Genomic DNA, 13161 nt, shown 5'->3' with positions numbered 1-13161 from the left:
TTACAAAAGGAGAACTTTGGGAAGGGGGGATATTATTTGACTTAGTTATTATATTATTAAATTATTTGACATTAAAACCTTTTGGAGAAGCAGATAGGAATATTATGAGAAAAAGTACAATGTAAAAAAGACTCCAGGATGAGCAAAAAGAGATTTAAGATCCAGAGTCAGAAGGAATTTTTCTCCTTCAAAAGCTGAAATATAGAATGAGAGTTCTCATGGGGTTAATGCTTATTGGGTCTTGTCCAAAGAATTGATTGATGAATCATACTAACTCCTTTCCAAGGAAACATGCTTTATTATAAGAGAATATAGAGTAATTAATTATAATAAGGAAGTGTGTTAAGTAAAGGAAGAGAATGAGAAAGAGTGTAAGGTAAGAGCAAAAGGTAAGAGAGTGAGGATAAGAGTTAAAAGAGGGGTTGGGCTTCTCAGGAAAGCTTTTTATCTAAGTATGACCCTGTGTCTCCAGGAACCTGAAGTCCCTTTACCCATGGTCTACTTTGGTCTGCACAGTTTTATTCATGATTCACTCTGTCCACTGTGGGGAAGCAAACTTCAATGTAAATAGGATGCTAATGATATGCTAAATACCATGAGATAACATTAGGTCACTTTTGCCTTAGTCGAAAAAGACTCCAAGAAAGGCAGTGAGGGTGGAAATTGAGCATTGTTTGAACCTAATCCTGTGTGTGTAATAATTAAAATAATGAGGCTAATAGTAGCTTAATAACTTTATTAAATCAAAGTAGCAGTAGTATTAAAGAGAGGGCAAAGTAGGAGAGAGGTAGAGAGAGATACTTGGCTATCTAATATGTAGATGTCATTTGGGTCTCTAGCTAAAACTCCACAAAGATTCATTCTACCCTCCACGCACATACCAGAAGACTGGCTTCTGGTCTCACCTTATAAGATCTTTTCTCTACCCACTGACTCTCACACGTCACCTCAAGAACCAATCATAGTTTCTTAATTTGCCTGGGCCACCCAGGGGAGCAGTGCCTGTGGAATCAGTTTCCTGTCTTGTTGGTTCCTTGGTTCTTTAACTTTCTTTCTCTGAAGGCTTATCTATACCTGAATTTACTCAGTGGTCTTTGACTTCCACATTAAAAAGGTGACACAATGGAGAGAGAAATTTGCTTCTGACATGTGGCTGGGAAACTGAACACTCTATACTTGTCAGAGACCACCAAACACAAACAAACCTGGGTAATGTCTAAAGATTGATGGGAGGAGTTTTATCATATTGTGAGTCTAGTTTCACATAGTTGTGAGGATGAGGTAGCCTTATTCTAATCCACTAATTTTATTGGTTCCATTTTCTTTTGATTGTGTATACCTACTTGGCAGGATTTGTGGGGAATTTCAGCCCACCTCAGGTTCCTCCCTCTTTCTGCACCCTCCCCTAAAAGATCTGACTTTCCAAAATATAGATGAGTTAAAACATTTATAAATGACATGTTTCACCTGACCAACCAGTCAGAAGTTTCCCAAGAAATATAAAGCTAAACCATATCAATATGATTTTACATTCCTTTATCCATAGTAATCCTTTTTTTAAGTAATCCTTAAAGTAATTACTTTATCCAAAGTAAAATAGATTTTTACATAATCAAATAAGTATTTATTTATCACTGATTATGTGCCAAGAAATATGATGAGGATACCCAAAAAAAAAACCAACAACAAAAAAAACAACCAGTCACAGAATAGCTTAAATGGAGCAGAAAGGAAAGTATCTATATCTATCTATCTATCTATCTATCTATCTATCTATCTATCTATCCTATTTTTCCATCTTTTTACCCTACTACTTTTGATTTAATAAAATATTCATTTACAGCCACAATGTCACAATTTTCCCCCTTACATTTTCAAGGCAGAACAGTGGTAAGGGCTAGGCAATGGGGATTAAATTACTTACCCAGGGCCACACAACTAGAAGTACTTGAGGTAAGATTTGAACCCAAGACCTCCTGTCTCTAGGCCTTGCTCTCAATACAATAAAATTTTGAAATAAAAGTCAATATATATAAATAGTGGGCTTTTTTTAAATACAAAAATCCCCATATAAGATGGAAGCTTGCTTTGTCTAAGCTAAGTTCAATTGTTACTTCAGGCTTTGGGGAAGAATATGTTTGCCCAGATCAAAGCTTAAGCTCTTTACTGAATTTCCCAAAAGTGGAATGGTACCTTTGAATCAGACAATTCATTGTCTAACACAATTTAACTAGGTTTACCCTATTTAGTTATACAGAAAAAGAAAACATTGTTTTTCCCTCCAGTGGTACAGAATTTAAAGGAAAGTGGGTAAAAGCATCCATTGGAGTCCTAGTAGGTGACTCGGTGACCCTCGGAGAACTCATCTGTAAAATCCCACATCAGTTAACTGAGCTGTTAGTTGAATATCTGTGAATGTGAGCCTGGGTCACCCTAATCAGAATTAGCATGAAGGAAAGACACACTATATGTATTTTAAGAAACAATTGGGGACCTGGAGTCAGAGCTTCACTGGTCTAGGAGACATAAGCCTGGCAAGCGGAGGGAGGCACTTAATAAATGCTCATTGCCTTGACTTGTCTATGTCTCTCTGTAGGGAGCCAGAAAAGACTAGAGAACAAGCCTGGTCAGACTGCAAGGAGTGACAGCTAAATGGAAAAACGCAGCCAGAATAGGTTAATTGGGTTTCTATCTGAGAATGTGTTTCTAAGATGGCCCCAGGGAAAACAGAGAAGAAATCATAGCAAGCATTTATTTTTAAGCATTTTAAGGTTTGCAAAGAGCTTTATAAATATTATCTCATTTGATCGTCATAACAATCCTATGAAGATAGTGCTATTATTCCCATTTTATTAATATAATATTATTAAATATTATTATTATTCCCATTTTACAGATGAGAAAAACAGAGTAGATGGGGTTAAAAGACTTGTCCAAGGTCACATAGCTAGTACATGTCTGGGTCTGGATTTCAACTCTGATCTTTCTGATTCTGGTTCTAGCACTTCATCCATTATCTAGTTCCTTCAGTCCTCCCATACTTTTATTTAGTTTCTTTTTTAAAAGGTATCTTTATTGTTGCTATAAAAAACAAATTGGCTAAAGTAATGTTATAAAAACAAGAGTAGGAAGGAATGCTTCAATAATTTAAGAGGAAAAAACTTCTCATCTACTATTTACACATTATTCCTTTGTATGTGTTAAGTGCTCTTGGTTAAGTTTTTCTCCCCAGCAACATTTGGTCAGCCCAGTTCTGGCGCTTGTAAATGCATGTAACAAAAGTGTACTTATTTTCCAAGATTCTAAAATTCATACTTTGAATCAGCTTTTCTCTCCAGTTATTGTGGTATGACTGCAAATAGAGATAAATTGAAAAACAAAATGAGGTGTCAAAGCAAACACTGGAACACCAACCAAATTAAAATATTGTATCAATTAAGGTCAACATACAAAAACACATAAGAGAAAATAATAATCCTCTCCAAACAAATATTCTTACTTGTATCTATGCCAATCACTGTTAACACAGTTACAAAAACCCTAGGAAAAATTCAAACAATGTTCTCACATACCTTATAAACAGCATCTAATTCATATTTGTTTCCACTTAAAGGTGCTGATGAATCAATAATATCTTGAGAACGGAGTTGCTTTTCTTCATCACTAAGCTGAAAGAAAACATATATAGCACAATGTTTAAAAATGTAAAAGACCTCAAAGTTAATTTTTTTAAGCTAGTATTTTTTTTTGGAGACAGGAGTCTACCCTTTTGTAGAGCTGAAAAATTTACCACACCTTCCCCATTATATATTATTAATGAAACAACCATCTTACAAAAGATATTCTTTATTTAACCTGAATTCTAGATACATATAAGACCATCAGTGTCATGAAATGTATCTTACAACTTCTTCTAGGCCTCAATTTACCCTTTAGAAAAGACAAAGAGAGTTTAAAATGTTTTCCATATCTTACCCACAAGGACAGTTAGAACAAATAAAAAAGAAGGTAGAGGTAGAAGAAGAGGGGAGAATGAAGAGAGGTGGAAATGGAAAGAGAAACAGAAAGAGGGAAAGACAGGCAGAAATAGAGTAGAGAAACAGAGAAAGAGAAGGAAAGAGACAAAAGCAGAAATAGGGATAGAAAGGGGGACAGGAAGAGGGAAAGGGAGATGGAACAGGTGAAACTAAGACAGGGAAGAGAGAATCGTTGATTTCTAATACAAAACACAAAGTACTGCTAAATTTTTTATTCATGTTTTAAGCCCGGCACACTTAAAATATAAAGTTCTTTTTTATCAGATACAATTCTAGTCTGCTAATCTTAGAATGATACTAGCTTGCAGTGACTTACCAAAGGTGCTAATTCTGCCACTAACTCTGAGTAAAGCACATTAGGCAAATCACTAAAATTCTCTTTACCTCAGTTTCCTAATCTATATAATAAAGGGAATGTACTAGAAAGTCTCCAACATCAAAGAATTTCCAAGCTATGAGGGCCCTCTAACATCATTCAAGCCAATGCCTGACCAAGAATGTCCTCCACAACATATCTGACGAGTGGTCAGCTGGTCTAGACTTGAAATCTTCTCTTCAATGAGGAAGCAATCATGACTTCTCGTGGTAACCCATTCCCCTTTAAGCTAAGATTTTTCACCTTTCATCAAAACTAAATTTGCCTCTCTGCAATGCTGACCCACTGTTAGTCCTGTCTTCTGGGGCCAAACAAGAACAAGTCTAATCTCTCTTCCATGTGACAACACTTCAAAGCTTTGAGGGCAGCTATCATCTCCCCTAAGATTTCTCTTCTCTATATCCTTTTCAGCTTTAAAAAATGAGATTCTACTTGAAAGTTTCTCCCCCTCCCCCCTCCTCCCTCTCCCTCTCTTCTCTCTCTGTCCCTTTGCTTCTCCCTCTCCCTCCCGACCCCCTCTCCCTCTCTGTTTCATCCTCTCTCGCTCTCCCCTCTGTCTCTTCTCTTTTCCAAAGAGGAAAAAATGTTACTGCTCTAATACTATAGCTTTTCCATCTTCATAGTTCTGCCCTCAATCTGCCCAGTTACAAATATTCTAATAAGCAGATTAATAAAACCTACCTAGAGATAATGCTGGGCATAATGGGCAAAAAAGAGTGATATCGCAATAAGCATTGGGTTCCATAGGAAAAATCAAACCGTGAACATTCTAATGCAGATCTGAAAATAGTCATTCCAAGTCAAGCTAAGAGAAGAAAGGATCAGATAAACAGAAAAAGGATTGAGGTGTGGAGAAGGCTTCCATAAGTGAAGGTGCTATGAGCACGGTAAAGCCACCAACTGTTCCAAATGCCATCCTCTTTACAAATTGGTAAGTCTTATGTGACATGAATAACTCTGAACACTTAACATTTTTTGTCACCTCTTACACCCTAGTTATAAAGTCACACATCAGATGTGTTGTTCATTTTTTTCCTTTCATCAGATACTTAAACATTTTGTGAGAGATCTTAAAATAATATAAGCAAAGAATTTTAGGGCAAAATATTAACTAAGTTAGTTATCTATAACTATACTTAGTTTCAAGGCTTACACATTACTTCCATTCAAGGATTCTAGTTCCCCAAAATGGGCCTATTTGCTATTCCTCATATACAACAGGGGAATGGCCTTGGAATCAGGAAGCCCTCGGTTCAAATCCAGCCTCAGATGCTTACTTGCTGTGTGACCCTGACCAAGACACTTATCTCTGTCCACTTCAATTCCCTGATGTGTAAAATAGGGGTAAAAATAACACCTACTTTACAGGGTTGCTATGAGGATAAAATGAGGTAACATTTATAAAGCACTTTGCAAACCTCAAAGCATTACATACATACTGGCTATTATTATTTCACATCCTATCTGCAGAATGTATTCCCTCCTTACTTTGTGAAAAATAAGTTCTACCTTCTATAGAAAACCTTTTCCAATTCCTCTACCAGATAATGCCTTTCTTTCCCTCAAAAAAATTACAATATAGCTATTATGTATGTATGTTGTAGTTACTTTTATGTGTATATGATATATTGACCCCACCACCAAAAAAAAAAAAAAGAGTATTAGCTTTTCAAGGAAAGGAATTGTTTCCATTATTTTATTTTGAGAATTCTAATACTTAAGAAACATAGCGGGCACACAGTGGGTGCATAATAAATGCTTTTTAATGCCATCTGTCTCAAGAGAAAAAAGTGATAGTCTGAATTTAGACCAAAACATAGTATAATCCACTTTCTTTCTTTATTGGGGGAGAGATGTTAGGGTTCTCTTCCACAAAATAGCTAATATGGAAAAATGTTTTATATTATTACATATGTAAAATCTACATCATATTGCTTACCATCCCAGGAAGACAAAGAAGGGAAGGAAGGAGAAAATTTAGTATTGTTTTGAGATGTAATTAAGATTTTTAAAAAGGGTTTTTTTTTTTAATTTCTTTATCCTGAAGCCAAAGGGAAGGTAAATTTTTGTGCAAAATAATAATATGGTCAGACCTGAGGAATTCTCATAGTAGGGTTCTTATTATTGGATCTAGCTATATGTTTTAAAGGACAAAAAGGAAAAGAGGGGGAAGTTAGCTACAATACCCCATATTTATTAGTCTGGCAAAATTATTGTTATCTCAAGACTTATTTGTTTATAAAAAGGGAGTCAATTCTTACCTGGGAAGAAAACCAGCAGGGGGAAAAAAGTGATTTCAGCAACTATCCTGCAACTTACATTATTGTTAAAGAGTGGTCTACAGATAAAATAACTGGCCGGACATAATAGAACCAGGATGTGTTAGAGGCTGAATTTGAACCCAGATTTTCCTGTGTCACAGGTTCAGACCAAATAAATTTCACCTTCCATTTACACTAACAAAATCATAGATGTTTATAAGTAATAAAAGTTTTACCAAATAAACTTTAGGGAGGTGAATCTCCAGCCTAAGGTAAATTGTTAGACTCTCAAATACTGTAAGTTGTAAGAGACCCTATTTTCCCAAAGACAGCATCTTTTACAAAATGTCAAAATGCAATAAGACAGCTCTCATAAATCTTACATAAAACTGGAATAGTATAACAAAGAATACAGTGAAATTTTCTCAAAAGTGCATCTTGAAAAATAAGACAGTAGAAAACTATCTATTTGGTCAAAGTCTTGCCTAGGGGAGAAAATATGTGGATGAAAGTCTCAGCACAGGGTGATTCTATGCTCAAATGCCCAAAGTAATTGAGAATAATCAAAGTCATGTATATCATTTCTAAAATCCATACCAATTTTTACTCTTAGAACTTACCGGTAAATGTTCTGGGACTGTCAGTGAGTAAAAAGCTCATCCATTTCTCAAAAACTGACCCAAGCCTCTCCCTCAAACTATAATCCTTTCTCTCTTTTGGTTCCTTCACCAGTACTACAAACACATAAAGGTGCCCCAATTTCTACTTATTCTACAAAAACCCTCCCCTTGAATTTGTATGAATTAGAACCAGAAAAATGATATACACAATGATTACAATTATGTAAATGCAAAGACTCTAAAACAAAGCTGAACTAGAGGAGAGGAGAGGAAATGCACTCCTTGGCTTCCTTCACTCCTAGTTTTTAAGTCCCACTTTCTACAGGAAACCTTTCCACACAACCCCTTAATCTTAGTCCTTTCCCTCCAAATCATTCCCAGTTTATCCTGTGTGTTTTGTCTGTCCATAGTTGTTTTCATGTTGTCTCTGACATTAGACTGCTCTCTTCCTTTGTATCTCTACCACTTAGTACAGTGCCTGGCACACAGTAGTTGCTTAATAAATGCTTGTGGATTAGCTGACTTCCTCCTTTCCTTGGAAAGGGTATAAAAGAATGGGTGCATAATGTTGCATATGCAATCATCTTAGTCACTATCTTTTGCTGCTCTAATCTAACCTTCTTTGCTACAAGGGAAAGCACACTGCTTGAACGCAGAAGGGTCTGGCTAAGTAAAAGATCCAGAAATGATGGATGAAAAAACAAAAATCATCAATAAAAATGTAAATAATAATCATAATAAAAACCCTTCCTTGCCCTGCCATTCCTTCAAATTATCATCCACTCTTTCTTTTCCCCTCAAAGCCAACCTTCCAGAAAGGGTCAATGATCCTCAAGTGTCTCAACTTTACTGTCTACTGAACCCTTAATCCCTCATAATATCACTTCCATTACCTCTACTCTGCCTGTACCACCTTTAAAGTCCATTCTCAGGGAATCCAAAGAACTTCCTTCTCTGTGCCTCCTCCTCAGCACTCTCCCTTGGCTTCTGGGACACTGCACTTTCATGGTTTCTCCTCCTACCCTCTCCCTCTCCTTTGCAGGTCCCCAATTCTTCTCCCAGATCTAAACTGTGGGTACAGACCTCAGGGTCTATCCTTGACCCTCTTCTTTCCTCTCTCCATATTTTCTTTTGGTGATCTCAATCATTGTCATGGATTGAGTAATCATTTTTAGCAAACAACTGTGCAGTCAACCCTGTCCTCTTGATTCTCTTTTCCCTTAGCTTCTAGAGCATTGCAAAGCTAGGTGGCACTGTGGAAAGAGCAAGGCCCAAGTTCAAATTCTGCTTAAGACATTATGTGTGCCTAGGCAAGTGCCTTAGCCTCTCAGCCTGTTTTCTCATTTGGATGATGGGGATAATAATAGCAACTATCTCACAGAGTTGTTGTGGGGATCAGATATGTAATAAATATTGAATAATAAAGTAATATGTAAGTCACTTTCGAGACCTTAAAGTGCTATGTAATTTCCCAATAGATAAATACTCAAAGGAGAGGAACAAAGTTTTCAAAAGAAGAATTGCAAAGTATTCATAACCACATAAAAAAATGCTGCAAATCACTAATAATAAGAAAAAAGGAAATCTAAACAACTCTGGGATTTTACCTTACACCCTGCAAATTGACAAAAAGTAACACTCAATGTTGAAGGGGTTTGTTGGGAGTTGAAAAATGGGGCAACCATTTTGGAAAGCAATTTGGAATTATGCAAATCAAGTGACTAAAATGTACATATCTTTTGAACCAGAGATTCTCTTCTGATAAGAACAGATTCCCACATTCTCCAAAATAAGGTTCTTTCTCCGTCCTTTTGCAGGTTCCACATTCTCCTCCTACTTGAAGGGAGTTTCCCCCAAAGTTCTAACTTTGATCTTCTCTACTTTCTCTATCTTGGTAACCTCAACCACATTCTTGGCTTCATTCATCCCCTCAATGCAATAAATATAAAATCTTAATCTGTCCATTTAATCTTCTCCCTAGTATTCCAGTCCCATTTTTTCAGCTGCCTGCTAGATATTTCTACTTGGATATTTTCCAAATACTTTAAACTGCAGGCATGAAAGCCACTTCTAATATCTTTTCTTAAGTTAAAAATCTCATCATCCTCAGTCATGGAGGCATGCAAATCCTTCCTACAACATCCAACTTTTGACTTTTCCCTTCCCCACAACATCCAACTCACTTCTCAGTTGTACTGATTCGACTGCTACTACACATCTCAAATCCATTCCCTCTTCTCAATTTCCCACTGCCTACAGACAGAAGTAGAAACTCCTGATCCTTAGACCCCCAGCAACCCACAACCCCTTCTAAATCCCCTTCCAAGTACTATGTTCCAGACAAGCCCAACTACCATTCTCAGTTCGACATTCTCCAAACTTGTGCCTTTCTCAGCTCATCCATATGCTGTGAATAGCTTTCTCTTCCCATCCTACTCTCCAAATTAGTCTGTTCAAAATTTTTTCAAGGCTCAATTTCTGACTCCACTAAAGTGACCTCTCCTTCCTCAGGTCAGGGCACTTGTCTGGACTCCTCCTCAGAGAACCCCTCTTTCTTCAGAGAAGGTGGCAGGCAGACATTGGAAGGTTTCTCCCAGATCCACTATTTAAGGAGGGCGGACCAAGGCAGATATCTCCTGTTTTCCCACTTTGCTAAAAGCTTCTCAGCACCCGTATGGCCTCCCCCCTTTCCTTTCCCTGCACCTCTCTCTATGTCTCAGTTTTTTTATGTCATGTCTTCTCCCTCTAGATGGTGAGTTTCTCAAGGCCAGGATTGTCTTTTTCTTTCTTTGAAACCTCAGGGCTGCGCATTGTGCCTGACACACAGAAGGCACTTAATAAATGTTTACTGGTTACTGGCAACTGAACCTCCACTTTGCACTTCTCTCACAATGCCTTGTACCAGTTAATTGTGTGCATGTTCTGTCAGGTAACCAGTCATTATGTGACTACTGCATGCCAGGTCCTATGCTAAGCTGCTCCTATTAAATTGTGAGTTTGTATTCTGTCAAATCCCAGGGTAGAATAATGTATGAGAAGAGATCCTAAAATAGAATTCTGCTGTTTGGTGAACATCGAGCCTGGTGGGGGCAGCTGGCTGAGGAGCAGTGGAGAGGGAGCAAGAGGATTCTAGAAAAAAGAACGGAGAGCTGAGAGGATTCTGACTAACTGATGCATTTCCAGCTTTAGAAGGAAACTGAAAGGAGTTTTTTCCTTAGGGTCAGAGGCTATCTAAAACCACAGGAGGGAGAAAGATCCTGACTTCCTACTTGCTGAGGACCTGTTTTCAGCCAGAAATCCTTCACAATATCCCTTGACTTGACTGCAGCTATTCAAGACTGAGAGGAAGTTCAGTTGGACTCTTTGGCCAGAGCCAATCTGCCCTCTCCTTTTGGGTCTCCCCCTTATTGCCTTTCCTTGGATAGATTATAGAGATACAAGTTTAAGTTATTATAGTGTAGAGATATAAGAAACTGAGTGTTGGGAATAGGCTTGAGGAACAAAGCCTCTGGCCAAGGACCTTTGAATACCAACTACTGTAGAATATATTTATTAGGGCATTCCTATCCCTCCATCCTTCTGCCTTAATCCTCCAACCCTTTTATTCCCTATCTCTTCAAATAAATTTCAGTTCATGTCAGATTTGAGATTGGTCAGGGAGAAGATAGAAGTTGGGTGAATTGTGAACAAGACCAAAAGTAAATCCTGTTTCATCTGTGACAGGCTAAGATTCAGCTTGTCACTGAGCTTTATAGGGAAGGGTTTGGCAACAAAACCCTTATCCCTGAAAGGACTGTCTGGGATACAACATCTTTCCCAGCAGTTGAGCACACATTCAAGACTCAGGGGTATAGTTAGAGGAGTATCCTTGAGAAGAGAGATAGACAGATTCCTGCTCGCTCTCTCTCTCTCTCTCTCTCTCTCTCTCTCTCTCTCTCTCTCTCTCTCTCTCTCTCTCTCTTTCTCTCTCTCTCTTCCTCTCCCTCTCTCTCTCCCTCTCCTTCTCCCTCTCACTGCCTCCCTGCCTCCCTCTCTCTCCCTGCCTCCTTCTCTCTCCCTCTGTCTCTCCTCTCTTTCTCTTTCTCTGTCTCTCCTCTCTCCCTCACTCTCTCTCTCTCTCTCTCTCTCTCTCTCTCTCTCTCTCTCTCTCTCTCTCTCTCTCTCTCTCTCTCACCCCCCCACAGACACACATTCACTGAAAGTCTTTGAGCAGAGGAGGCCACATGTTGGGAATATCATAACAGAATCTCTTAGTCAGCTACTAATTAGACTAGATGACCTCTAAGACAATAAATTCTTGGATCTATTTTTGGATTTTCAGGATCTGGAATAGTGCTTTGCATACAAATGCCTCCAATGTTTTTTGAATGGAAGAATATTCATGATTTTCTATTATTATTTTCAAATCTCTAAAATGTGAGATTCATAGACATTCTATTCTGCTCCTTTTCCTTTCCAAAGCAGTAGGGAAAAGAAGAGCACATTTCATTTTCCAAAATTCCCCAAATGAGGCTGTCTGCTCGCCTACCTGATAAAAACTCATCATTAAAGATACAGACAAGAAGAAAAGGTTTCCTGCTCTTCAAGAAGTCAATTTCCTTCAAGTAAGCAGGGGCAGATGTAGTAGAATTATTGCAGCACCTGGTATCCTTCTCAAGTGTCTGCTGCTACTCAGTTTTCCCCCCAGCAATTATGTGAAATACCTCCCACAAACTAACTAACAAACTAAAGCAGGTTTGTACAGTTTTACTTATTTCAGGAGAAATCTCTACAGATGACTCATATGCATAAATAACAATATAATAGTTAGTAATGTAACTTCTTTATAAATAGAAAATATGTATTTCCTACTATATGCATGTTTTAAAAATATTTACAGATAGATACATCACAGACACATAGAATATCCCAAAAATCTTGGTGCAGCTTTAATATGCCAAAGCTTAAAGGAAAGTGAGGAAACAAGAGGCAAAACAGATGACTTTTCCACCGTCACACAAGTAGCAGAATATGTTCTTTTTGGGGGCTATTTTCAATTTTTGTCTTTTTTTAAATAACCTTTACCTTCCACTTTAGAATCAATATTATGCATTGGTTCCAAGGCAGGAGATCCATAAGGGCTATGCAGTGGGGGTTAAATGACTTGCCCAGGGTCACACAGCTAAGAAGTATTTGAGGCTAGATTTGAACCCAGGACCTCCCATCTCTAGGCCTGGCTCTCAATCCACTGAGCCACCCAGCTGTCCCAAATTTTTATCTTTGCATCTCCTACGCTCTGCACAGAATCTTACATGTAACAGTTGTGTGTGTGTGTGTGTGTGTATATATATATATATATATATATATATACATTTTTTTTTTACTGAACTGAATTTATATCAGACCCCTTCAGTAACCTCATCCATTCTCATGGCTTTAAGCATCATCTCATTGCAATGAACTATAAATCCTATTTTTCCAGTTGCCTGCAATTCAAACCCAGATCCTACCCAGATTTAAGTTCAGCACTCTTTCTTCTTTACCACAAGAAAAAGTTCACACAGCCAGACCTCAGTTTCCTCCTCTCTAAAGGATGAAGAGAGAGCTGGAATAGATGTTCTCTAACATTCTCTCACAGCCCTGAGTCTATGATCTTATAATTCAGGCTACTCTGGCTTCTGAACTCAGTCACCTTCATACCACACAAAAATCCTCTTCCTCCATCCAATGCACCTTAACAAAGAGATCAACTGGGAAATGGCTAAACAAGGTATTGGATAGGATTGTGATGATTGTGCCATCAAAAATGATGAGCAGAGAGACAGTTCTCAGTGGATAGAGAGTCAGGCCTGGAGGTGGGAGGTCCTGGGCTCAAGTCTGACCTCAGG

General features: G+C 38.0%; 1 protein-coding gene across 3 annotated transcripts in view; it reads right to left on the bottom strand.

The window, feature by feature from the left end:
* The window catches only part of PRIM2 (DNA primase subunit 2), a 391097-nt gene that overhangs the window by 324028 nt on the left and 53908 nt on the right, over positions 1-13161 (bottom strand). For all 3 annotated transcript variants that reach the window (XM_056818436.1, XM_001364873.4, XM_056818435.1), the window contains exon 6: positions 3573-3668. In XM_056818436.1, the coding sequence (XP_056674414.1) occupies positions 3573-3668 (96 nt within the window). The remainder of the gene's footprint in view (positions 1-3572; positions 3669-13161) is intronic.

Source organism: Monodelphis domestica, chromosome 2, assembly GCF_027887165.1.
Source record: "Monodelphis domestica isolate mMonDom1 chromosome 2, mMonDom1.pri, whole genome shotgun sequence".
Taxonomy (NCBI): domain Eukaryota; kingdom Metazoa; phylum Chordata; class Mammalia; order Didelphimorphia; family Didelphidae; genus Monodelphis; species Monodelphis domestica.
This window is presented reverse-complemented; position numbering and strand designations above follow the sequence as displayed.